The following is a 26,943-nucleotide window of genomic DNA, read 5'->3' on the forward strand; positions in this document are numbered from 1 at the left end:
TAATGTTTTGGAGTTGGTTGCCAAAGGTGCTGTCCGGGTGGTCAATGTCTCTACTTCCCCTTGGGGGTTTTACTCAAGATACTTTCTTGTGGATAAGAAAGATGGGGGGTCTCGTCCCATTTTGGACCTTCGGGCCCTTAATACCTACTTGAAGGTGGAGAAGTTTAGGATGCTTACCCTGTCCCGGGTGTTGGAACTCTTAGAGTCAGGCGTCTGGATGGCCATTTTGGATCTCAAAGACGCCTACTTCCACATTTCCATCTTTGAGGGCCACAGGAAATATCTCCGTTTTACCTGTGGAGGCGCTGTCTATGAGTACACGGCCTTGCCCTTTGGCTTGGCCTCGGCGCCCAGGGTGTTCACTAAATGTATGGCCACCGTGGTGGCACATCTACGGTCTAGTGGCTGTTTTGTTTATCCCTATTTGGATGATTGGCTCCTGGTGGGTCCCTCCTCTGACTCCCTCCGGGCCTCTATCGCCCTCACCTTGTCCGTCCTAGACGGTCTGGGGCTAGTGGTCAATTTGGGGAAATCGGTCCTGTCCCCTGGTACGAGCATTAGATTCATTGGGGTCCACTTTGACTCTCTGCTGGGCCGGGCTTATCTACCCCCGGACCGCTTGAGCAGGCTGTCCTCCCTGGCCCGCCACTTCGTGCATAACCGGTTCCAAACTGCCCTCCTGATTCAAACGTTGTTAGGCCTTATGGCCTCCTCCACAGGGGTGGTGTGTTTTGCACGCCTGCGCATGAGGCCTCTACAAAATTGGTTTGTTCGGGTTTTCAACCCCCTCACTATGAGTCAACACCGTGGGTTTTCCGTCCCGAGGGTGATACAGCGGACATTGGTGTGGTGGACTGACCCAGAGAATTTGTCCAAGGGTTGTCCTTTTGGTCCCTTCCTGCCGGAGGTCACCGTCTTCACGGACGCTTCCAATCTAGGCTGGGGAGGGCGTTGTGGACACCTGTCTGCTCAAGGTGTTTGGTCCTCCCTTGAAATGGGCATGCACATTAACCTGTTAGAGCTTAGAGCGATCCGTTACTCCCTTGCTTCTTTTGCAGATGTCATTCGGAACAGGAGGGTTCAGGTCCTGTCGGACAATACCACAGCCTGCTATTACCTCAACAAGCAGGGAGGAACGGTCTCGCTCAAGCTCTGCAAGGAGGCGACTACACTCTGGACTTGGGCCATTGCCAACAACGTCCTGCCCAGGGCCATTCATATTGCGGGGGAGAACAACACGGCAGCAGACACGCTGAGCAGGGTGTTTTTGCCCCAGCACGAGTGGTCCCTCAACACGGTTTATCTCCACAAGGTTTTCCGCACATGGGGCACGCCTTTGGTCGACCTCTTTGCCACAGCCCACAACAGACAAGCCCCGCTGTTTTGCTCCCGGGCCGGGATTGGCCATCGTTCACTGGGGGATGCCTTCCAGATACCCTGGTCTCCAGGGCTCTTTTACGCCTTCCCGCCCTTCCCGCTCCTTCACAAGGTCCTCTCCAGGGTCAGGGCCTTCCGAACCCATTGTATCCTGATTGCCCCTCGGTGGCCTCGCCAGGATTGGTTCCCCCTTTTACTTTCCCTGTCACAGGGGCGGTGTCTCCCGCTGCCACACGCCCCAGACCTGCTACTCAGGGACGGAGTGTGGCATCACGATGTGGCAGTGCTAAATCTGACTGCCTGGCTCCTCTGCGCCCCAGACTAGGCCTCTCTACTAGGGTGCTTAATGTGATTCTGAATGCCCGAAAACCGTCTACCAGGTTGTCCTACCAGAGGAAGTGGTCACGTTTCTCTAGGTGGTTAGCCCCCAAAGGGGTTTCCCCTTTCACTTGCCCGCTGCCTGTCATTCTGGAGTACCTCCTGGACCTGTGCTCCCAGGGCCTGGCATTCTCCAGTGTTAAGGTGCACATGGCTGCTATCTCTGCCTTCCATGAGCAGATTGATGGGAGGACTGTGTTTGCACATTGGCTGTCCAAACAGTTCCTGAAGGGCCTACTAAAGTCCTTTCCTCCTAGGGCCCATCCTATTCCTCAGTGGAGCCTGACCCTGGTGCTCTCCCGTCTGATGCTCTCCCCTTTTGAGCCCCTGTCTACCTGTCCCTTGCCTCTGCTCACACAGAAGGTGGCCTTTTTGGTTGCAGTCACTTCCTCCAGGCGGGTTGGGGAGTTGTCTGCTCTGAGGTGTGACCCCCCCTTCCTGCAATTTTTCCCCGGTACGGTCATGCTCCACACTAGTATGCAGTTCCTGCCCAAGGTGGTTTCAAAATTTCACCTGCGTCAAAAGGTGATCCTTCCTTCCTTTTTTCCTACACCCTCTTCCCCAGAGGAACGTACTCTACACACATTGGATGTGAAACGTGCTTTATTGTTTTATTTACATCGCACCAAGTGTTTCAGGAAGTCTCCTGCCTTGTTTTTATGTTACTCTGGCCCTCGCAAGGGCTCGCCAGCTTCTGCCCAGTCCATTTCTCGCTGGATTGTGTCTGCAATTAAACTTTGTTATCAGCAAGCTGGAGTTCGGTGCCCGTTGTCGATTACTGCTCATTCTACTCGAGCACAAGCTGCCTCTGCTGCCTTCCTGCGAGGAGTGCCACTCCAAGACGTCTGCCAAGCTGCGACGTGGTCTACCGCTGACACTTTCATTAAACATTATTCCATAGACGTGAATGCACGCCGTGAATCCGCTGTTGGCACGGCTGTTCTGCACTCTCTGTTCTCATAGACACTCACACCCGCCCCCATTGGTGAGATGCTAGCTATTCTCCCAATGTGGGGCTGCACAGAAGGACGACGACGATAAACAGGGTTTCTCACCTGTAACTGTTGATCGTCGAGTCTCTTCTGTGCAGACACACATTCCCTCCCACCTGCCCCGCTGTGAGTGCTTGGTTTCTCCATTGTTTCTCAGGCGGCTCAGGTGAACTGAGGGAATGCCGGGGACGTTCGGGTACTTGTACTTCGAAATTGGCGGGAACACCGGCGCGCATGCGCGGTGGGCCCGAACGTCCCCGTCACATTTCTAGAAGCTAAAAGAATCTTCTCCGCGGCTGGCCTGCGCCTGCGCAGTCCCCAATGTGTGTCTGCACAGAAGAGACTCGACGATCAACAGTTACAGGTGAGAAACCCTGTTTTTTCTCAGGCGGCTCAGGTGAACTGAGGGAATGCCGGGGACGTTCGGGTACTTGTACTTCGAAATTGGCGGGAACACCGGCGCGCATGCGCGGTGGGCCCGAACGTCCCCGTCACATTTCTAGAAGCTAAAAGAATCTTCTCCGCGGCTGGCCTGCGCCTGCGCAGTCCCAATGTGTGTCTGCACAGAAGAGACTCGACGATCAACAGTTACAGGTGAGAAACCCTGTTTTTTCTGATGCTGGGGTGTGAGTTGTTTATGAAAGGAAGGATTGCCCCAGGGCCCTGTCTGGTGAGGCAGGAGATTCTGTACATGCTTCCCTCTGCAGTTGCACACATCATCTTGAACGTAGTTCCAGGGACAAGGTATATATGTCACGGGTGGGGGAGAAGACTGGGGATGGGTAGCAAAATGCCTGCAACGTTTGAATGCTCAGATTTGTGTAGTTTTGATCTGCTTTGTAAATGTTGCCTCTTACCCTTCTTCAAAAGGCAGTAATTCTCTTTACAACGTTTATGTTCAAACATACGCCCTGGAACCAAGGAGCTCAATTTTCCCCTACCACGTTTTCTGGCATTGTATTCCAAACTACTCTGAAAAGCACCTCTGCCTAAAATCAACACTGGATAGTAAGCTATACATGAATTTACAATGGGGAATCACACTCAACAATAGATTTGATTACTTTTTCTGTGAGTGGCACAGGGTTTGTGCCATGAACTATAAACATGTCTATTCCCTCTTCAGGCAGCAGTCTTACCATTCCTTCAGTTGGGGTGGGGGTTCCCCTACTACTAGTGGGCACTTCCTGCCGCCTCTCAGCTGGCCAGTAGGGTGAGGGAATGGCAGGAAATGGGGGGACATCAGCAGTGTCCTGATGTGCTGATGTCACTCCCTGGTGCTCCCAGAAGCAATATGAGCTCGTTGCCAGGGTATCTTGGGATTTGCAAAACGCTAAGAGGGGAGTCTCCGTAAAGCCACAAAATAACCATAAGGGGGAAGCCTCCTATGCAGACTAAATAGAAACATTCAAACAACTCAGACTCATATGAGTTATTTGAACATTTCTCTTTAGTCTCCATAGGAGGTTTCCCCCTTCTGGTTGTTTTGTGATCTTGGGATTTGGGCAAAACTCTATGGTTAAATCATAGTTTTGCCCAAATACCAGAGCACCCCCAGTAACGTGCTGACATCACTTGCATGTTGCCAGTAATGTGATGATGTCACCAGTGATGGTCTTCTCCCTGTAATCAGATAAGTCTTCCCCCTACCCCCATCCTCAGCTGGTTGCCGGGGGTGGGGGGACCTGGCAATGCTGTCAGGAAATACAGAAGGTAAAAATGTGACCACCTCAGAGAATTAGAAAAAATGAGCCCTTGTGAGAGGCTGTTCAGCAATTGCCCATCAACATTTTAAGGACAAGTTTGGGAGGCGTTGACGTTCATAATTCTGCTTAAACATTATGAATGGTTTACTGTTGAAATAGTGAAGTAAGAACAAGAAGTAATTGTAGTTGGATCAGGATCTATAATAAGGGTGTAGGGAATGAAACTAAGCATCTGCAGGTCTTTCTGAGGAACTGACTGGACTGGAAAGGAAGTGCCCATGCAGGTGGGGTTTTTTCTGACCAGATATGAGTGCAAAACTCCAATAGTTCTGCAACCCTGGTATCTGTCGGGCTGTGGTGTTGTGCAGCACTTCTGGCAATTTTTTTAAGGGCAGGGCTGAATTTCTCAGGAAGATGCCTAAGCAGGCTTGTTCTCTCTTCCTAGACAGAAGCATTTCGTTAGACGGCTCTCTGCAGGGACCAAGCCGAGGTACAAAGAGATATTCCCAAGATTCCCCTCCATACAGTGCTCCTCTCTCCCCCAAGTTACCAAAGAATGACCGTCACCCTTTGGAAGGTGAGCACAGTGTCTGGTCCCTAGCTCGGCTTTTGAGGATTACTGATTAAGGAAACTGAGGCCCATAGCACAATCACTCTGAAGACACACATTCAGGTTCAAATCCAGTGTTCTTCCTCCAGTCTGGCCATTCATTGCTTAGGGCTTAACCAGACAGCGGCTTACTTGGATTAACTCATAAATGCACAGCCAGGATTGGTGGCATAAAAGATGCAGTTATTCCCACAGGTCTGGCTGTACAGGGCTGTGTGGGTCCCCATCAGCTGTGAACACCAATGAAAGCAGAAGCAGTCCCATACATATGAACTGAAGGGATCGCTTCTGAACCTTGAAATCAGATGGGGTCCTAGCTGAGTTGGCACAGCATCTGCTTTGCTTGCTGAAGGTGCCAAGTTTAACCCATAGTATTTCTAATTAAAAGAATCGTGTAGTAGGTGATGTGAAAGACCCAGAAAAGCTAATGCCAGTTAGACAGTAGTGACCATGATAGGATAGAGCTGCTTCATGCGCTCAAGAGTTATCTGTTCAGCTTTTACTGATTTTTTTTCTGAAATCAAACCAGGGGTGGGGGGTGGAGGTGTTCTTTTATACCCCTTCCAGACATCACTGTATGTCTTGAAGAGTGGAGTTTTCCTTCTTTTTCCAAAGAGCCCGAACACTGTGCTTAAAAATCATTATCTCTTTTGCAGTCCCACGTTTGCCTGATCTGTTCATGTGTCTTGTGTACTGGAGAGTGTATTCCTCTGTCAAACTCTGGAGATGTTTGAGGTTCCCTGACAGTAATTTCTCGCGGAGAGAGAATAGCAAGGGAACTTGAATAGTCATCCATGACCTGATCAGCTGCCCTGCTTTATATCCCTCATGTCAACATAATACATCTTTTCAGTGCAACATAAACCTGCCTGGTTTTTGAGGCCTGCAGTGGAGGTGAAGCACTTGCTTTGATCTCATTTTTAGTTGCAGAGTTAAGGCCTTTTAAAAAAATTGTCCATAGTCTTTATGTATTAATGTAGGATCTGCTGGTTCTTTCCTGATGCTCTGCTCCTGTGGTCTTTTAAAATCATTATTCTTTTGCTTCATTTAGTGTACCCTAAAACTCTTGTTGGTCTTTGAGGTGCTATTGGGCTCAAACCTTGCTCATCTGTTGCAGGCCAATATGGCTACCCACCTGAAGCTGTTTTATCTGTTGCTAATTTTGATTTTATAATATGTCACTTTCTGTTCCTTCAGTGGAACAGCAGCCTAGAAAATTTCTACAAACCAACCATGTGATGATGTTGTATCATGCCAGAGAAGTGTAAACTCATAATGGGAAAGTAGCTGGGGCACAGATAATTTCTGGGCTGACTCTTCCTCTATTATCAGGAAGGAGGAGGGCAAGAGGACTTGAATTAATGGCATCAGGCAGACCTTAATATCAATAAATGCAGCGAGCGGGAGAAGGAATCCTCTCATAGCTTCCTGTACACCTGAGAGCCAGTTTGGTGTGGCGGTAGGAGTATCATACCAAGACCCAAAACAGACGTGACGAGTTACCTCAATTCAACCTGGGCTTCCTTGCCTCAAGGTTTGATGGGAAGTGTAGGCGTCCTTGCAGGTGCATCGCTGCATTTCTCCTTCCCCTGCTTGCGTGGCCCGAAGCTACATAGCCGCACGTGCTCTGCCTCCCCCCCCCCCCCGCCCGTCGCACTGAGTGTCACTTCATCTCCCCCCCCTCCCTCGTCTGGCCCAGTCCCTGCAGTTCTGGGCTGCGCGGCTTCTGGTGGGGGCCGGGCGAGTGAGGGGGAGATGCAGCATGCTCCGGGAGCCTTTCCTCCCGCTCACCCGGTGCAGCCTGGTGTCGCTCTGTGGGGGCTGGGCCAGGCGAGCGGGGGGGAGATGAAGTGATGCTCAGGGTACACTAAGTGATGCTTAGGGTACACTAAATGAAGTGATGCTCAGTCCCCCCCCCCCTCGCCTGGCCGAGCCCCCATAGAGCCCCATAGAGCACGTGCGGCTATGTAGCTCCGGGCCACACAAGCAGAGGAAGGAGAAATGCAGCGATGCACCTGCAAGGACGCCTACACTTCCCGTCAAACCTTGAGGCAAGGAAACCCAGGTTGAATTGAGGTAACTCGTCACGTCTGTTTCGGCTCTAAGACTTGGGAGACCCAGGTTCAAATCCACACTCTGCCGCATGCACTCAGCCTCATCTATCTCACAGGGCTTTTGTGGGGATAAAATGGAGAAGAGGAGAACAATTTAAGTCAATCTGAGTCCCCCTTGGGGAGAAAGGTGGGGTATAAATGAAGTAAATAGGTAAACGCCTATGGGATGCCTTCTCATGGAAGCAAAAGGCAGCTTCCCCTCAAAGGTTCAACTGTTCCCTCTTTCCACTGTGGCAGATCAAAACTCAACTTGGTAGGCCAAAAAGAATCTTTTTGAGCTTTTCCCTTGTGCTAGTCGTATTGTAAAAGAGGCATGCAGAACTTAGCAAAGTGTGTGGTTTGATGCTTCCAGTTTACCTTTTGGCCCTGCCCCCTCCCAAAACAAAATGGCCACACACCTCTATGGTCATCCTGGCTGGATATGTCTGGAGTGGTTCAGATATAGTAAATGCAAATTGCTTGGCATTTCGGAGCTGATGAAATGCATCTTTAATGGGGAAGGGGAGATCAGACCAGAAGAATTGCTGCTTGGTTTATTTCATTGAAAATTTATATTTTGTTTTATGCCCCCCCCCAAAGAATCTTGAATTGGCTTGCCAAAATTCTCGCATTAAAGACAAAGATTGGAAATGGAGAAGCCACAGTTTCTATGGTGTGCCAAAAATATCACCTGTGCTCTCCCCTATCCTTTGGCTTTTGCCACAGAGGAAAAGGCAGCTGCTTGAAGGTAGAACTCACCCAACTCCTGCAGGCCACTGTAAGAGGGAAGTCTTGTTTGGTTTTCGTCTCTTCTGTCTTTTATGTCCAGGCAAAAAGCACTCCAAGATGCCGCATGAGCAACAGTTTCAGAAACATTTGTGCCATTATAGCAAGTTGGAGGGAAGTTGTCTTTTTGTTGTCCTCCTCCCATCAGTTGCTTGTGTATCTTCCAGGTGAAACATTTATCCTGGGCGATGGACTGCCAGGTGCCCTGGAGCCTCGCCTGGACCCCATGGACTCTGCCTTGAATGCTGTCAATGCATCCAGTCCCAGCAGGAGCGCAAGAGACTATCGGTTGCAGGGATACAGGCACCTGCACCAGCCTTCCAGCCTCTCACAGTGCGGCCCCTCTGCCTTGCACAGGCTCAGTGCTGGGGGTAAGAGAGCAGAAATGCCTTCATTAGCTCCAGACCTGCTTTGTTAACATTGAGAGAGGCATATGCTTGGGAGAAATTTGCAGTCCGTTCCTGTGCAGTAGATATTCCAGTCCAAGCCAACTGGAGTAATTTTGGTTGTTGTGGGTTTTCCGGGCTGTATTGCCGTGGTCTTGGCATTGTAGTTCCTGACGTTTCGCCAGCAGCTGTGGCTGGCATCTTCAGAGGTGTAGCACCAAAAGACAGAGATCTCTCAGTCTTAGGATTGCAATATCTTTGCTGCTCTATTGCCACACCCTTCCAGTAGAAAGTGATTATTTAGAGGAGGGGGGATATCTAGAAGTACAGCCCTGTTGCCTCAAGGCTCCTAGATCAAAGCCTTTATTCTTTACCCTCTAGGCTCAGACAGATACCTTGGACCCCGAGATACATCACGTTTGGGCACCCGGGACCCCTCCGCTTGGACAGTGGAAGATGTCATGCAGTTTGTGAGAGAAGCTGACCCTCAACTCGGGCCCCATGCTGACCTCTTCCGAAAACATGTAAATAGAATTAGCTATTGGACGAGGGCTTTTTCATTTTTGTAAGGTTCCTGGTCCTGAAGACATGCTGAAAGATGTGTGAATAAGATCTCCCAAAGGATAGGAGCGCAGGGTTGGGCCACTCTGCATAGTTTCTCATCCTTGTGATTCGGCAAAGTAACATTATACAAAGCAAGCATGTGAATGAAGGTTCTCTTCCTTTAGTCATTATGGCTAGTAGCCATTGATGGGCCTCTATCTGTTGAACCCCCTTTTACAGCCATCTTTGATAGGAGCCGTTGCTGCTTCCATTGCTAGTGGATTCCGCAGCTCAAATACTCCTTCAGTAAGGAACTAGTTCCTTTTCTCCCTCTGGAATCTATTGCCCATGAACTTTATTGGGAGTCCCCAAGTATTATGAAAAAGAAGAAAAAGTTTTCTCTATACACTTTATCCACAGACTAGCCCAAGCTCATCAGCGCTCAGAAGCCAAGCAGGCAGCCCTGGTTAGTGCTTGGATAGGAGACAGCCAAGGAAGTCCAGGGTCCCTGTGCAGAGGCAGGCAATGCCTCATCCCTTGCCTTGAAAATACTTTGAGGGCTCTCCATCAGTCACTTGGGACTTAGTGGCACTTAATTATTGTGTTCCCTCTTTGTCAACTTTTCCCCCTAAACTGAAAAGCACCCAACTCTTCAGCCCTTCCTTATAGGGACTGTCTGCAGGTGTAACATGTAAACTCTCCCACTGAACCGCTGTCTTTTCCCTAATTTGGGTCCCAGGCTTTTACTGGGAGGGCCACAGTTTTGATTTTAGCATGCAGTGTCCTGGAAAGAGAAAAATCTGATCCACTGGGTAAAGGTGTGCAACAGAACTAGAGCTTGAACTTAATAGTTTTACCCAAACACTCATGAGGCTTTGCCATTTTTAACGTGAGAATTCCAGCCATCATTAATGGTGGTGGTAAATAAAGAAATTTTTGCAAGGTGCAGCTTATTGCGTCATGGTGCTGTAACACTTTGAAAAGCAGCAACTGGCCAAGTTTCCTCTTCAAAAATAGTCTTTTTAAAACTATTGTTTATAAAGCATCTTGGAACCAAGGTGCTGTGCAGGAAATGAGAGAAAGGAAGCTGTGCCACAGGCTTATGACCTAAAAGGGAAGAGAGACCTTTGGGATAGGAAAAGGGAGACATGAAGAGGGGGTGGGGGGAAGTGGCAGAGATGAGCACTGGAAAGAAGGGGGGCATTTTTAGAAGGTGGCCAACACCCTAGGGCACTGAGCCTCTGGGAACCCGAAATCCGCAGTGCTCGCCATGCTTGCTCAGGGGTTTAGCAGGATGAGTGAGAGTGTCCAGAGGGTCCTGTTCTAACGTCCTTCCTTCTGCTATGTGCTGCACTAGGAGATCGACGGCAAGGCCTTGCTCCTGCTGCGCAGCGACATGATGATGAAGTACATGGGCCTGAAACTGGGGCCAGCGCTGAAGCTCACCTACCACATTGACAAGCTAAAGCAGGGCAAGTTCTGAGAGAGAGACCAGCCTCCGGGTGTTATTTTGGCCCCTGTAGCCACACTCTTTCCTCACCCTTGCAGGCAGGTGGGCGTGCCTGCGTTCCTCAGCTGCCACATCAGGGAGCTTCTTTGCCAGTGAGAAGAGGGAAGTGCCCCTGAACGGCCCGACCTGTCTGGTTGGTATAAAAGGGATGGAGGCTTTCCCTTCCGTCACCCAGCGGCACTTGGGGCCTGCAGTCCACCTTTCAGCATTGAAGATGCTTTCCGTTGTGCATATGGGACTCTGGCAGATCTCGCTGGAGCCAAGCTTGTGTTGGAACTGGTGGTTCGACCTATCTTCCTCGTCAGATACACGTTGTACTGTCCTTTCGCCCACCTCCCTTTGATAAATCTTCATCCCCCTGGATGAAAAGCGTGGATTTGAACTCAAAGCTTACAGTGCCAGGAGCTCCCCCTCCCTTAAAAAAAAACCTTTTAGTGCCATACAGGACAGACCAGCAGTCCGCAGGGACGGCTCTGGCATCAAATGTGCTGCTCCTGCTAACCAGATTGTTCACTCCATTGGGTACATGGGAGGGAGGGTGGAAGGCACACCCGCCTCGGAAAAGAGCTCTCTTCAGTTGGTGCTGGAACTTCTCTTCTGCCATTGAAAGTACAAGCGAACAGTTTCCCACGTTGCTGGTGTAAGGGCAGAAAGCATTAATATTTATTTGGAATAAGGAAGGGAAGACAATTAGACGCATAGCAGTGGATCTGCATCCATGTTGCAAAAAACCGTCCTTTTTCTCAGCTCACCAAGTGAGCCAAGACCAGTGGGGCAGAAAGAAACTGCAGGTTTCTCTTTACCCAGATGTCACATGACAGGGACGCACAACCAGCCACACACACTTCTTTTCTGTGCATTCTCCCTCCCCGCATCGAAATATTTTCATTTTTACTTTTGAAGTGGCAGCCATTTTCAACTTTTTCTTCGGCAATGAAATGTTTTGTACTTCACAGTGCTACCAATTCCTCCAGTTAACTTTGTCAGAGCCCTTCTTCAGGTTGCCATTCATGGAGGGAGACACAAACAGCAATGCGGGGGGTGGGGAGGGCCTGCCCTTCCAAAAATTCAAATGGGAAACATGAATTGTTTTTGTATGTATGTTTTCAGGGGGGAGGGGGGATGTTTGATGTATTTATTTTGTATGTATGTATTTTTATGCACTTGAGCAGTGGGCTGCCCTTACCCCATAGCAGAAAACGTTTTGCTACCAGCGAGCAAGAATGGAAAAGATGTGGCGAGTGAGCACTCCCCTGACATTTTTGCCCCAGGTCCTCAGCAGCTTCTTTCTAGGCTGTGAGAACGCAAAGGGGCTTTCTTCCCAGACTCAGTTTTGAGCCACCTGTCATCTTGTTCCTAGGAATGCAGCCACAGAGATCCTGCAGCCATTAAGGCTGATATGTGTGACTCTTGCTTATCAATAAGCTTGAAGTGGGAGGATGGTGCAGCTCTTTCAGAGCCTTCCAGTGTACAGCGAACTCTCCTGTGGATAGCTCTTCCTCTCTTCCTCCAGGCTGTTGCATAAGATGCAGTCTTGGAACTGACCCAGCGGGGAAGATCAAAGAGAACGCAAGGGGAATTGAGGTGGGGGGAGCCTCTGCTGAAGCAATGAAAATTCATTGGCAATAAGCCAGTGGCAGGGAAGGAGCAAGAACTCATGTACAGCGCAACGGCATGCTGCTGCTTGGCCACTAGCTGGCAGAAGGGAGCGGTCCTCTGTTGAGGAGAGAGAAAGAAGGGGTTACTTGTTCTTTCATAGGACTGCCTGGGTGCAGAACACCAGTTTTGGTGAGCACTGCCTCCTGCAGTAGCAGGGAAGGCCCTGTCCATAGTCTTTTTTTCCTGCACTTATTCTGTTGATTTTGTTTATAAATAAAGGAAAAAAGTAGGGTGGGTAGTGTGGCTGTGTGGTGATTGGTGCTGCTCCTAACTAAGAGACCGAAGCCAATGGCATGCACCCAGCAGAGGGGGGAATTTAGGGCTCATGCCCACCGCCAACAGACTCTGGTGGTGGTAAGTGCAAACACTAGGACCAGGGCCTGCAATAAACCAAGATGTCAAATCTACTCCGATATTCACTCCAACAACACAATCACTGGTCCCAACACCACCAGCTTTACCATCTCAGGGTCATTCACTTGTTCATCTTCCAACATTATATATGCCACCAAGCAGTGTTTTTTTCTGGGAAAAGAGGTGGTGGAACTCTCAAGAGGAAAATGAGGAAGAAGCACATGGGATTCTTTGAAATCATATTATTTTCAAGCACTTGCTGAGTATTTTCAAGAGGTGCCAGAACTCCGTTCCCCCACGTTCCCCCTGAAAAAAAGCCCTACCACCAAGCATCAGCAATGCCTTTCAGCTCTGTACAGGCGCTTAAATGCCAAAGGCTGTGGCCTTCACAGGGAAAAAACAGTTCCCTCTCCCATACCCTCAGCAACAACACTGTCTGAGATGTGGCAACAGTTGTGACCGTGCCTGCTTATTGGTCTCTTGTTCCATCTCGAGTCAAGGGAAGTTTGCACTGGGAAAAATTTTGTGGAGGAAACTCACCCACACATGCAGTGTAGTATGACTGCTGTGTGCTATAGCACAGTGCTTTGTGTTCTGTGAAGATGGGAGAAGCTTCTCCCTCTAAAACCACATAAACATACTAAATAGGAGCCGGCTTGCCCCCTTTGAGGGATGGATGCCTCCTTAGGCCAATGTCAGCTCCCTGGGGCTACCCAGCTCAGCACTGTCTGCTGTAACTGGCAGCAGCGCTCCCAGTTCTCATGAGGAGAAAGGTCATTTTCATTACCTGCTGTCTGAAAGGCTTGTAAGCAGAAATCCCAAGATGGAGCCTGGAGTCATGGGTTTACAGCATCTGCTCTGCCCAGGGATCACAGCCCCTTTCTGGAGGCCAAATATGGCTTCCCCACCAACCTGTTCTCTCGTGCCTGATTTGGCATTAATTATCAATAGAGGAGGTCCCATTTAAGTAAGACCCAAAGGGCCTCCTTGGGTGTTTAGTTGATATTGCCGCCCCTCATTGCTGGGATTCAGGTAGGAGCTTCCTGGAGTTCCGTCACTCGCCATGGCTCACTTCCTATGCTGTAGTCTTTACTGCTCTGGTGGTAACGGAGGGGGATCGACTTCTGACTGTCCCTGGAAGGCGTAGTCTCCATTCCCAAGCCCAGCATCACCTGCCCCAGGTTAGAATTGTAGCAATGACATCTATGACCTCATAATTTAAAGCTCTATCAAAAAGACTCAAGGGCAAGAAACGCCCTTGCAGGAGTCAGCAAGGTTTCTCAACACCAAACCTAGAGCGGCTCAGTTTGGCATGACGGCAGCTCTTTTCATGGTAACTTCATTTCCTGGGAATGGAAATTTTCTGAGGGTGGGAATGATGAGAAGGCAGAAAAGAATTTTGCTTTGGCTGAAACTGTGTTGTAGGTTTAGTAATCTGGGGACAGTCTGCTGCCACCAACCTGACAGCCACGGAGCCTCTGCTTTGAGGTAATAACGAGTACCTAGTACCTGTTACAATCCGTTTATTGTGTTTTTTTTTTAAGGAAGAAGAGAGTAGTCATAAACATATTCTCCCAGCTAGCAGTAAATAAAATACAGGGTTCTGTGCTGAACAGAGAAAGCTGCTTTCTACAGAGGGATATTCTGACTCCACCTAGACCTGTATTATCTAGGGTGACTGGCAGCAGCTCTTCAGTATCTCCGGCAGGGCTCCTGCCCACCTCAGTCCTTTTGCTGGGCCCATTATGTGTTCCTGGAGCTGCTGCACACCCAGAGCTAAGCAGTCTAACTTGCTCCTTAGTGAGCTGGAAGCAGGAATGACGAGTGAGCCAGATCTGTGGACGGTGTTAACCTCTCCCAGATGACGACGCCCAAGAGAAATAGGTGCCAAGGATCTCCCGGGAATAGGCAACAGATTTATCCCTGGTTGAGTCTAAAGCGACATTCCACATCTTTCTCCCCTCCTTCACTTAATCCTCACAACACAACAACCCATTGTGAGGGTAAGTTAGGCTTGACGGGACTAGGATCACCTGGTGAGCTTCCATGGTAACGCAGGGATTTGAACCCAGTCTTGGTCCTAGTCCAACCCTCTAACCACTATGTGACGCTATCCCTTTATGAAATGTGTAGTTTTTGAATTCACTACTCCAAGATGCCGCACTAAGGATCAATAGGCTTTTGCCTACTTGAATCTGCCTAGTAGCTATGACAGCTAAATGAAACCCCTTCAGTTCGGAAGCAGCAATAGCGCCATGGCCAGATGCGGCAGACAAACATCATTGCATTCCCTTGTGAATTTCCACATGCATAAATGGACACTTGGAAACAATGCTAGGCCACCTAGGCAGCATCCCCTTTAAATCGAATGACTAAGGCAAAAGACCTCATCAGTGGGACCGTGCACTCATATAGTTCATTTAAAATCATAGTACACACTTTGCACGGGTAGCAAAACCATTTAAATGAGACACTACAAGCGTCTATGCGTAAGATATTTTGCCTGAGCTAGCATCTTGTTTCAAACAGGCCTGTGTAGCAGAAAGGCAACTCTGTGCATTTTTATAAACATGCTGCCTGGGAGAGAGAGCCAGGTTGCAGTCACTTGCAAACGGGCAGCAACGTCCTGATATCAAATCACCATCCTCACCTGAAGGACGTTATCTTGACTGTTCAAATTTCTCATGGGTTGTTTTCCCCACAGGCTATGGTACTGCTCCAAGGCCTTATCAGCCACAGCTCCTCTAGGGGAAGCTACCAGTCTCTTCTTCACCCACAGTAACAAACTGGAAAGGAGTGGCCAAGTAAGCTCTGATCATGCACTAAGGACAAAACAAGCCCAGTGAAGAATTAAGAAGACAACGTGCCCGTTTCTCCAGCCAATGAAGAAGAGGAGCAATCACCAAGCCTGCTTCTGGAGTCTAGTTTTGAGATCTGAAAATGGAAGCGGTCTCTGAGGAGGCAACAGAATGTGATGTGCCAGTGAGCAAGTCAGTGTCTGTGCTGGAGTTGGCTGCTTCGGCAGAAGCAACAGCGGACAAGGAAGAAGACCAGCCTTCTGGACCGACATGTTCCTACGTCCTATACATCGGAAACTTGAATCCCAAATACTCACGGGAAGTTATCTGCAGCATGCTAAAAGATATCTTAGGCATGGCCGGTGTCACTCTCCAGCGGCACAACATCGAAGTGATCCGGAAACGCAGGCAGGCCTATGCTTTCGTGCAGGTGGCAACAGAAGTCAGCTTGGAGCATGTCCTAAAACAGTTGCTGCTCACGTCTGAATCGGAGCAACACCTTGTCAAGGAGCTGGTGAAGAAAGGCAAAAATCTGGTTGTGGGAGAAGGCAAGAAATGTGCGTTTGGGACCAACGATGGCAGAGAGGTAAGGCCAGGGCCCAAAAGCTCATTTCCTTGGACACGATACAAACTGGCAATATAAGCACATAGTACATATAAGCTTCTTGCATATAGATGATCACATCCATATATAGACACACTCATGAGTAATGAAAGAAAATGTTCTATTTTATTTCTGAAATGACAACTAACCTATGTCATGGTAACGGTCTTGTAGTGTGGGCTGGAACCATCAGATCCCACTGAGCCCTGCATAAGGCTGGGGGAATGACAATGATAAGATTTTAAAGGCATTGCCGGAGGGAAATAACCACTCTGGCTTGGATCCCACCTAAAAGTTCTGCATGTGATGATTTTTGCTAATTCTCCCCATTCCACAGCAGACCTCTGATCACCACCCCCAAACAGCAGCATTGGAGGCAACAGTAGAGGGGAAGCAGTGAAATCATATTCCATGGACAGAATTTTAGGCCAGCTCCAAGCCCCTGAGAATATATTGTTGTTCTATTTATTAGCAGTCCCTTTTATAAGAAGACATGCAGATACTTTCTCCTGTATGACACCGAAAGAAACCAAGCAACTGAATCCAATTCTCCCTGCTGCTGCTATGCTATTCTCAAGCGTTCTCAGCAACCAGCTGTCCAATGGTCCTTTTCTAACTTCCAGGGAAGGCTACTCAACAGTCTTCCCCGGCCATTCTATTCTGTTGCTCGCGCATAAGAATTACTTCCTGCCGTTAGGACACTTCTGGGAGCAGACGTAACTCATTCCCACTTCTGTTTATATTTGCTGTGAGAGCACGTGTGCCTGTTCAACAAAGGCTGTGTTGGTTGAGTCTCTGAAACTATTGCAGCAGAACTCACAGCAAGGTAGCTGGGAAGCTTCAGGCAGTGTCACGTGCATAGGATCCTCCTGCTGCTTTTCCTTAGGCAGAAATTGTTGTGAGTCTACTCACTGCCCAAAGCTAACAAGCAGATGGCAAGAAGCACACAAGAGCACATGCCAGCAGCGCTGATATCCCCACAAGGTATCGGAGAGGAAAAGATGATATCCGTTACTGGCAAGAAAGATCCTAGCCTGTACATAAGGTGTTTGCCCTCTCAGTCCGCTTCTGGTCCTCCCTGTTTGGAAAGTCGCTTCTTCCAGTGAGTGGGGGAGTGGCCTTGAGTTTTCTTTTCCTGAACCTAACAGAAAGGGGGAGGGGGAGCAAATGGTTTTGGTTCTCCCCCCCCCCCCACTCACAGCCAGGTCTTGTATGGCTAAGTAGGGCCAGCCTTGGCTAGTAGTTGGAGTGGGAGACTTCCAAAGAAGTCCAGAGTTGCAGAGGCAGGCAATGGTGAACCATCTGTTAGTCTCTTTTCTTGAAAACCCCAACAGGGCGTACCATAAGTAAGCTATGACTTGATGGCACTTCCCACCACCATAGGCTGATTACCTCCAACAATCCCAGGATTCTACCTAATGAATGAGATCTGTCCTCAATCTCAGCAATTGATTTAGGTTCCCCCATACTTAAAGGCTCTGTGAACTAACCCGTAGGCAGTGCCTGGGTTAAATCCAGTCATTCGGCACGCCAGAAGGCAGAAACAGACATCACAGAACTCGTTACCCTGTCCAGCAGCAAACCCACATCTAGAATTAGGTTCATCGGCATAGGCCACTACAATAACACTCTCCCTATATACCTAACAGTTGTCATGGGTTGTGCGTCAAAGGCTCCCTTGCTGTGCAACAAATTCCTGCACTTGTAAGTTTACCCTGTACCTTTTTACTCTGTCACATCTGCAGACTGACTCTGTAGGAAGCAGGTCAGAATCTCGTCTAGGAGGGCTGCAGGTGCCAGAGAGGCGGACAAAGCCACCGTTCAGTGAAACCCAGACTAACTTCAGCAGAAAGGTTGCTCAGCACACTTGGAGACTGAGGGACCGGCCAGGAGCCTTTCTGAGCGGCACGTGTTCAGACAGCGCCATTGTCCAGAAAGAGATCGTAGGCAAGGAGCAGCTGTTCTATGGAGCTTCCATGGGTAATGAGACACGGAACATAGAGTTCAAGCGTGGTGGGGGGGAATATTTGACAGTCACTCTGAAGCATCATGTGCGGAAGTATGCGTGCGCATTCCTCAACAGTGAAGGGGGAAGCCTTTTTGTGGGGGTAGAAGACAACGGCTTGGTGCTGGGAGTCCACTGCGACCACAAAGACGAAGACAGGGTCCGCCTTCTTATCGACTCGGTTCTGAAGGGTTTCAAGCCTCAAGTTTTTCCAGCAGCATATACACTGAGTTTCATCCCTGTTATCAAAGCTGAAGACACCGGCATCTTCCTGAAAGTTATCCGGTTAACTGTTCATCCTCCCAAACAACACGGGGAGCCACTACTTTATGAAACAGACCAAGGGGAAGTATACATGCGGCGAGATGGCAGTATTCAAGGCCCTCTCTCTGGGAGTGCCATCCAAGAGTGGTGTCGACAGGTAAATTTTTAACATTGTCTTGCGGAACCTGGTTGGGTGGTTGCTTAAAAGCTAACCCACAGAGTTTCAGAATGCAACATGAATGTGTTTTCATTGCCAGGGAAGTAAGCTGGAAATTGCTCCCAATGATATTTCTCATTTCATGGTTGTTCAATTTATATCAGTCCAACATACATTCAATTTTTTTAAAAAAACATTTCTTTTACATCAGTAGGTTTTACTGCCTTCTTTGTTTTCAGATAGGCCTTTGATAAACTACAGAAATTGACAAGGGGAATTCTTCCACATTATATTTCGCTAAACAAAGGGTAGTTTAGCCACTGATCGGCACTTCCATAATTTGTTTGCTCTGTAGTCAGCGGAAAACAAGCAGCAGCTCTCACCCAGTCCCCTACCCACTATTTATATTGGCTGCTGGTGGGAGGGGCAACAGCTCAGTGGTAGAATACCTGCTCTGGATGCAGGTCTCAGGACCAATTCCCAGCATATCCACTTAAAAGGATCAAGTAGGAAATGTGAAACAAAGCCGAAGACCCTAATATTGCTGGTCAAAACAGAAAATACCTTGAATCATCATCTGCTTATGAAGCAGCTTCAGGTGATTCTGTGCCCCTTGGGTAAATTGCCTCTGCAACTACCATAGTACCAACACTGATAGGTAAGGAGTTCAGGGGGGAAAAAATCTGACCATTTACTAACTATTGATGTTCCCTTTTCGGTCAATGGACTTTATTCATTACATATTCTGCCCCTTTATAGTGAATTCGGACTTCAGGCAGCAGATACAAAATTGGTATCCGCTGTCCTTGCTCTTAAATTGACCAAATACTAGTCAATTTCCCAGATCCATCAATCCTTCCAGTAAGAGAGCCAGTGTGGTATAGTGGTTAGGGTGAAAGGCTAGGATCTGTGAGACCCAGGTTCGAATCCCCACTCTGCCATGGAAGTTTGCTGGGTGATCTTATGGCAGATATTCTCAGCCTAATCTACCTCACAGGGATGCTGTAAAGATAAAATGGTAAGAGTGGAGAATCATCTAAGCTACCTTGGGTCCGCACTGGGGAGAAAGGAGAGGTATAAATGAAGAAAATAAATTTTCCAACCACAAGTAATTTGACTGCTACTACGGTGGAAAGGGGATGACTCTCCTTTTGTAAAATCCCCAGAAATGGAAAGAGGAGATCAAGAAGTTGGAGGAGAAAATAGAGAGCGTGTTGAAGGAAAAGGAGATGCTGCAGCAGCACGTGCACCGGGATACCAGCTCCGGATGCTGTGCCCTCGTGTAACAGACCGCAGAGCACGACAACAAACCAGACGAAATAGTTACGTGCATGTATCCTGGAAGGAAATGAAGGCCAAGAAGAAGCTCAAGCCCAAGCTCTTGTGTCTTTTGTGTCTCAGCAGGATGGTGCTTTTGCAGCAAAGATTTTACGGCCATCAATAAGCAGGTTGTGCTTCGGTTCCACCACTAGAGCTGCATTCAGACTTCATGGTTCGTCTACCAGACCAAGTAACAAATCCCAGTTTGTCTTTCTTGCCTCCTCTTTATTTCTTCACAAGAAGGACATCGTCCCTATTCTGCTGGCTACGCAGCCAGGCAGGTCTGAAGAGCAAACGATGCTCACACAAAAAAACTATGGTTCATGAATTCAGACATCACAATAAACCACAATTATTGCGCAGCCTATGGTCAAACCAATAGCACCTGGAAGACTGGAAGTCCAATAGCACCTGGAAGACTAACAAAATTTGTGGTAGGGTATGAGCTGAAGAAGTGGTGGTCCACGAAAGCTCACATCCTACCACAACTTTTGTTAATCTCTTAGGTGCCACTGGACTCTTGCTCTTTTTATCTGAATTTATACATCACAACTTGATCGAATTTATGAATGCTGCGTTAGACCTGTTCGACTAGACCACTACAGAAAAGAAAGCCACACAGATGCAGAATCAAGGAAGACAGGGTAAGGGAGAGACAGGGCACGGGGGAGATTCAATGGTACAGTTGGAAAAGAAATTTTACTTTTGTTATCTTGGAGTCAAATAAAATTTCTTTCCCCACTGCTCTATTGTCACCCCCCTGCTTCTCTTCCTACTGGAGCACTGGCCAAGCTGAATTTCTTTCCTTTGGCAACTGGTGCCACATTCTCACTTCAAATGAAGTGTAGGGGGTTAATTTCTCCCACAATTTCCCTGACAAACTGTTTATATCTTCTTTCATTCTCTGCTAACTAATAAGAGATGCAACACTGTAAAAGGAGGTGGCGGCGGCGGGGAGAACCATCAAGGCCGACAGATGACCAGAACAGAGACGAACCGTTTTCCTGAAATTTTAATGAACTGAAAACAGTATGGACATATGGTACATTTTCTATAGCAAACGAAGTCCCCAATAATTTAGTGGTAACAGTTTACAAGCTACATTGGCAAAAGGCGAGATTACAAACACTTGTTTCTAGAAGCTTCCACCCCTTTTCCTTTCCTCTGCTAAGGGATGGAGCAAATACTGAAATACGCATTGCTGAACACCCCCTGCAGAAACTGGCAATATGTGTGGCATCCTATAGGACCCTGGCAAACAGGGGAAGAAACAGGAGGGCCTCCCTTACGAAAATAAGGACCTCGGACCTTCCTGTCCAAGGCAGATCCCTCAATGAGAGTCTCAAAGGCATCTTCTGTTAAAGTCACTTCCTTGCATATACAGCCCCCTTGATGCAAGGAGACCTCTCAGTTCCAGGAAGGACTTTAAAAGGGGGGGGGTCGGGACTTCACTTAAATTTCTAAAATAGGGGGCATTGACACATCTTTCAATACAGTAATTGCATTGTTACACGATGCGTTTAGAAGCCATGGTCCCAAGGTTTCCTAAGCAGGAAGTAGGACGCCTGGAACAAAAAGGGTAGCGATGAAGCACCAAATCCACCGCTTTATTTTAAAATACATGCCAGGATTAAGTGTAGCTTCTCATCCAGCATTCCCTAAAAGAAGGGAACATCTTATTTAAAGCCTCCTACAACAGAAGTGAACAGAAAATGCAAAGCTCTCTTCTTGGCAAAACTCAAGCCTCTTCAGAAATCCAAGATCCCTGAAGTTCTCGTTTCAAAAGTCACAAAGCATGTGAGCGACGCTAGGCACCAGCGTCAGCTTCTGAGACTTAACCAGACATGAAAAAGAATATAGATTAATAGATTAAAAGAACAAAAGCGTGACATGATTCCTCAAAATTAAACTGTGATGACATGATTTAAGGAACTCCAAAGAGCGAGTGGATCCCAGCTATTGCTGAGAGATTGCCTGCAGTGTCCACAATAAATGGGTCTTCGGCTTGCACGGTGTACCCTGGCAGAAGCGACAAACAAAAGGAATTATCACATTTATCTGTCACCACAAAAGTACCCAAGGCAATATACAATTTCACCATTATCAAAAAACAGCGTTCTCAGAAATGATTCCCTGGTACTTGTGGTGCTTCGCTGTTCAGAGAGGCAGGACACCAGTTGTACTTAAATCTGATTTATCTGCCCCAGTGCAACATGGCTTGGGGCAAAGGAACCCTCCTCCAGACCAGAAAAGGTGCAGGAATTTGACTGGGCAATTATTTTCTAGTGTGAGAAATGCTCGGAGGAGGGGATGTTGGGAGGGGAATCAGAACATTTAAAAAGAAACATTACCAGCAATTACTCATGATTAACTGTCGTGAACTTCAATTCCGTGATTTCGGAGTCTGGTGAACTGCTTCCACTTCTGTCACTGTACGTATCCCTGCAAAATCCAGATTTCATGAGAAAAAGAAGGGATTTAACCACATATGCTTCCAAATAGTCTCTGGCTTGTTAGTGATGTTTGTTCAAGTCACTGGTCAATTAAGGAGTGTGTGACCGTAGCCCACTCCTTACGATAGCCTGCAACAACCAGTTGAACCAAGCAAAAGACACAGTTTCTCTCCACAGACACACACCCCTTTCAGGTGTGTATTTAAAAGGTTTATATCCTGCACAACACTTAGTTAAAAACAATAATTAACACCGAATCATCACACACGAGAGAGCGTGTGTGTGTCTCCAGAGCACTTTGCAAAGCCCAACAACTCAAGGGCTATCAAGAATCCAGGAGGAAAGTGGTGTTCTGGGCACTCTGTAGACCAACTGTGACTCAATACACTACTGGTACCTAAGGACCAATTTGGTGCCTGCTTTTGTGAAAAAGCCCAAGTGCCAGTTTTACCATCCCACCGCAAACAGTGAAACTCTTGTCATTATGTAAAGTAAAGCAGAGGTCCCGGGGCGCCTTAAAGACTAACAAAATGCATTCCACCACCAGCTTTTGAGATCCAGAGCTCACTTTATTAGAGGTACCACTAGACTGTTTTGCTCCGCTGACACAGATGACCATGGCTACACATTTCATTTATTTATTTAATTACGTGTAGCCTGCCTCTCTCACTGAGACTCGAAGCAGATTATACAGCGTGACTCAGTACAGTCAATTTCAAAGATATTTCAATAAACAATGTACTTGGGTATATACATGCAAATTTGCAAAGATTTAAAACCAGCAGAAATCCAATACAGAGTTGAAGAAATGCTGAAACAGAAGCAATTTTAAGACTGCTATATTAAACGGAAACAGCAAAATACAGTACACAGCAGTAAAGTGTATAGTCTCTATCTCTTTACTGATGCATGTTTTTGAGGCTACTTCCTTACTGTACAGCCCTCTTGAATAATTCAGTTTTGTATAGTTTGCAGAAAGCCAGGAGAGTGGAAGCTTTCATGACCTCTCCAGGTAGACTATCCATGAGGTGGGGGCCACCACAGAGAATGCAACTGTACGGGCAGCTGTTGATTTTGTATTCTGAGTTTATATGTTCTGGGGGTTTACTGATTGGGATTTTAATGGTTGTGAATATTAATGATTTTATTTTTTATGATAGTATCTTGCTTCACTGTGGAATCTGGAATTAGCATCCTGCACCTTAGGCTCAAGGAAAAGTGATACTGCATAGCCTGAAAGCATTTATGCTTAGCATTACAGATCATATCTTACTAGCACAGCCAATGGTGTGGAAAGCACCTGCCTAGCAGCCTCACAATGAGCTGGGACACTAAGTTGAACTCACCTGGGGGAGAGTCTGCAACCTTTCTGTAGATAATGCGGGAGCCTTCCTGCAGAAGCCAGGAGGAGACCAAAATACGGGGGGGACGGCTTGATAGGTCTGGAAAGGAACTCCGGGTGATACTGAACACCGACAAAAAATGGATGCTCTAAGAGAGAGGGCAAAGAAGTGCATTTTTTCAACAGTTCCAAAAAGGAAGTAACCATTGCTTCTTTGTTCCAGTTAGCCTTCGGTGCAACTGTCAATCATGCCAGGAGCAAAAAGAAATCAGAACTAAATAACTCTGCAAAAGACTTCCTGTACTTGCTCTTAAAGGCTATTTCATAGAGGGGACTGAAGTTTTTTTCCATCACGCCTGGCAACTCCTCTCACCTCCCCCCGTTTTGCTTTCTGTGATGCATCCAGGTGAAGAAAGAGTTCTGGGGAATATAAAAGTTTATTTTCTACTCTGTGACAATTTTGCTGGTTGCCATAAAAGCATTACCCTATTATCAGTTCCCCCACACCCCGACCCTGATGACTAACTCAAATGCTCACCTTCCAGCTCCACCACCTCCATTCGCTCTCCTTCAACATCTTGGCCTACAAACTTCATGCCTTTCTCTTCAAAAGCGTTTTTCAACTCTGGATTTACCTATGGAAAGGAAACTGTTATCATTCGATCTCTTGTTTTTGGAGAACTCAGTATGGGGGGGCGGGGAGGGAGATCAGAACACTGCAGATGGTACCTCAAATCTGTGCCTGTGCCTCTCTTCCAAATAGTCAGCGTCGCCATACAGTTTCCCTAACCAAGAAGAAAATACAGCCCTTCACTTACAAGAAACCAGTTCAGATAATGTCACAGTTGTCCTAATACCATCATCGAGGCTCAAATTAATCCAACTTCTGTAATGATATGCCTCCATTAAGCCCCCGTTCTATTAGGAAGTATCTCAACAGATTGTTAGTGTATACAACTCCACCCCTGGAGATAGTCTGTTGAGTAAGCCCTCTCTTTCCAACAGAGATTTTGAACTTCGTTACCACACACCTAGCCTAAAAGTTCTTGCAAAGCCTGTAAGTAACCAAAAGAGGAGAGAGGACGGAAAGAAAAAAAATACAAGTCTAGTACTCATGACTGAATTCTTTGTCTGGAAGACAGTTCTCCTTTTGCCAAGCCTCATTGTTCCACCCATTTGACCAGGATTATGTTCCGGCATGTCTATTACCTAAAGGAGATAATGCGAAGAAGAGTGCATTGTAACTGAAAAAGAACTAAGAGGGCAAACACTACTAAACTGACATGGAAAAACACACAGTTCTTTTTGGCATCATCAACTTTTCAAGGGACAAATAAGCACATTCTTAAACAGTTGATATTTGACAAGTGAAAAATAAAATTAGCTCCAGAACAACTGCATCAAGGTTTACTTTAGAGTAAGGTCTTCAGCTTTCCCGACACAGAACCAGTTCACATGTTCAATGATGATATTTTATCACATTTGATGTCAATATTATAAAGCAAAGGAGATCTGTCAAAACAACTGTTCTCTATTTTGTATCCACCAAAGACAGCGGAGAACATTTCACACTAGAAAAACACGATAAATTCCTTTTCAAACTGACTAATTCATTTCATATTTCTGATTTCCTAGCGAACAGTGTCACTGCTGTTATGGCCTGCAAGGCATAAAATCAACCAACTTACCACTGGATGCGGAGTCTTGGGGTCAAATTCTGTAGAATTGGCATCTGTACATTAAAGACAGGAGTACATAAAAATCAGTATCACTTGCTAAGCAAAATGAGGGCTTTTAAAAAAAAATCCTTATTCTGTCCACAAGACCAGGTGTCTTTCCCATCCATTGCCCATCCTATCCCATCCCACCCAGCACTCACAGCCAAGATAACAGCGGTCCACAAAATACCACTGAATGAGAGTCCCTCTGACCTAAAACTCCCCTTCCAGCCTACTGTAAGTTATTAAGACTCTGAGCAGGCCGATTTCCCCTTCAGTCCCTCCATCCCTGTCTTTAGCTGATGCTCAGCTGCGCTCAGAATTCCATGCCCCTGGAGTACGCTCGTTTTTCATCAGGCCAGTGGGTAGCAGAGGTTGCAGAAACTTCTTTTCTGTCTGGGGGTGGCCTCCTTTTGCCCAATATACACTAGACCATAAACTTCAGAAACACGAAGAAACTAAGCCCATTCCATTGTTTGTTTCCCCCTCCCTCTAAAATTGACTCAGTTGCTCTCAACACGCTATGCTAGGTACCTAATCATCAGGCCATTTTGGGGAGCTTTTTCCCTTTGGTTAATTTTAGAAGTGTTGGGGAAGGCATACTTGGCGATCTCCTGAGTACAAAGAAACCCTTGCCTTGCTTGTGGGTAGCTCGACTTTACTGGAATAATTAAGATAGTTCTCCTTTATGGCTAATCCTTGTCTATTTCAAAAGTGGTACTTTATTTTTGCCAATCCACAGCAAAAACCCAGGTGTTTGTGACAACAGGCTTAACCTAAAAGGTTCCATTCACTAACAGTAGAATCTTTCCATGGTGGAAGAAGCACGTTCCACTTACGGAAGGCCCCTTGCATCCCAGAAATCTCTGAAGGAAGGTTCCAGCATTAGTGGAACACAATCTACGGAACCAAACCCCTTGGATATCAGTATCTTTAACCCTCAACAAGAGACATTTCTGTCATTGCCTTTACCTTGCCAACCCAGGATGTTGCGTGCAAACTCCACAACTGCTAACTGCATTCCCAAACACACCCCTAAAAGGGGGGGGAAAAATCAGAGGAAACAATTTAATGAAGGTACATAGACAGCAACAGAGAGCAAAAAAGCTGGACGCCCTCCTTCATTCCAGTCTGCAACTCCCTAGTAAGACTCCCAGTATTTATCTGCACCAGGGTCAATGGTGAAGAGGAATATTTAGGGAGAGGCCACTGATTCTGTGGTCTATCCCTAGCAATTCTGATCTTGCAGGCAAAACATATTAGCCAAATTCTACCACTCCCTCCCATCACCATGGTGCCACACAAAAGGCCATGGGAAATATGTACCAGTAGGCTCCTAGATCATTTACAAGGCTCTTCATATACCCATCGTTCATATTGAGAGTATACCCAGCATTCATACTGAGAGTATGGCCTTATAATCAAAGCATGAATCCAGAAAGCACATCAAAATTCTGCTCCCATGTTTCTACATACATTAAGAACCATTATTTCTCTCACCCAAGAATGGCTTTTTCTGTTTTCTTGCCCAAGAAATAGCTTGTATCTTCCCTTCTGTCCCTCGAACACCAAACCCACCTGGAACCAGAACTCCGCTACAGAAAGAGCAAAAGGTCCATTCAGCCAAGCCAGTGCTTTTCAACCTTATCCTTCCCCCGCCCCCCAAAACACAGTCTCTCTCTATTTCAATACTCAGATGGGTATTTTAACCTTCCATACACCCAGCTACATAAATATTAATATATTTCACAGAGGGCCGGACTGGAAGTTAGATGGAGACCCAGAATCTCAAACCCCAGGTATCTTCTAAACAAAGAGGGTGCAGGATTTGGAGTACAAATACAGCAGGGTATGCTTAATGGTATGGAACCACTCACTGCCCCTTTTC

General features: G+C 47.2%; 3 protein-coding genes across 11 annotated transcripts in view; 2 read left to right on the top strand and 1 right to left on the bottom strand.

Annotated features, from left to right (window-relative positions):
* The window catches only part of SCMH1 (Scm polycomb group protein homolog 1), a 63,520-nt gene extending 51,260 nt beyond the window's left edge, over positions 1–12,260 (top strand). For 4 of the 6 annotated variants that reach the window (XM_054999144.1, XM_054999149.1, XM_054999145.1 and 1 more), the window contains 4 exons: positions 4,899–5,030; positions 8,110–8,313; positions 8,710–8,852; positions 10,229–12,260. In XM_054999144.1, the coding sequence (XP_054855119.1) occupies positions 4,899–5,030; positions 8,110–8,313; positions 8,710–8,852; positions 10,229–10,354 (605 nt within the window). In that variant the 3' untranslated portion in view covers positions 10,355–12,260. The remainder of the gene's footprint in view (positions 1–4,898; positions 5,031–8,109; positions 8,314–8,709; positions 8,853–10,228) is intronic. The other 2 variants (XM_054999146.1, XM_054999148.1) reach the window with 2 other exon arrangements.
* A 3,074-nt stretch (positions 12,261–15,334) lies between these two features.
* On the top strand, positions 15,335–19,508 carry SLFNL1 (schlafen like 1). Its single transcript, XM_054998887.1, has 3 exons — positions 15,335–15,778; positions 17,542–18,222; positions 19,389–19,508. Exons 1-3 carry the CDS (start codon positions 15,335–15,337, stop codon positions 19,506–19,508), a joined length of 1,245 nt encoding a protein of 414 aa, XP_054854862.1.
* Positions 19,509–20,536: 1,028 nt separating this feature from the next.
* Positions 20,537–26,943, bottom strand: part of CTPS1 (CTP synthase 1) — a 56,250-nt gene continuing 49,843 nt past the window's right edge. For all 4 annotated transcript variants that reach the window (XM_054999899.1, XM_054999901.1, XM_054999900.1 and 1 more), the window contains exons 11-19: positions 26,556–26,650; positions 26,028–26,090; positions 25,026–25,069; positions 24,450–24,546; positions 24,067–24,122; positions 23,876–23,972; positions 23,342–23,486; positions 21,894–21,984; positions 20,537–21,561 (exon numbers count right to left, since the gene is read on the bottom strand). In XM_054999899.1, the coding sequence (XP_054855874.1) occupies positions 21,900–21,984; positions 23,342–23,486; positions 23,876–23,972; positions 24,067–24,122; positions 24,450–24,546; positions 25,026–25,069; positions 26,028–26,090; positions 26,556–26,650 (682 nt within the window). In that variant the 3' untranslated portion in view covers positions 20,537–21,561; positions 21,894–21,899. The remainder of the gene's footprint in view (positions 21,562–21,893; positions 21,985–23,341; positions 23,487–23,875; positions 23,973–24,066; positions 24,123–24,449; positions 24,547–25,025; positions 25,070–26,027; positions 26,091–26,555; positions 26,651–26,943) is intronic.

This window comes from Eublepharis macularius, chromosome 15, assembly GCF_028583425.1.
Source record: "Eublepharis macularius isolate TG4126 chromosome 15, MPM_Emac_v1.0, whole genome shotgun sequence".
NCBI lineage: Eukaryota > Metazoa > Chordata > Lepidosauria > Squamata > Eublepharidae > Eublepharis > Eublepharis macularius.

Bases quoted from the DNA above. Each gene is read 5' to 3' on its own strand.
- SLFNL1 (XM_054998887.1), top strand. From the start codon at position 15,335: ATGGAAGCGGTCTCTGAGGAGGCAACAGAATGTGATGTGCCAGTGAGC. The intron at 15,779-17,541 runs GTAAGGCCAGGG...TCACATCTGCAG, and splicing joins GGACCAACGATGGCAGAGAG to ACTGACTCTGTAGGAAGCAG. The intron at 18,223-19,388 runs GTAAATTTTTAA...TAAAATCCCCAG, and splicing joins TCCAAGAGTGGTGTCGACAG to AAATGGAAAGAGGAGATCAA.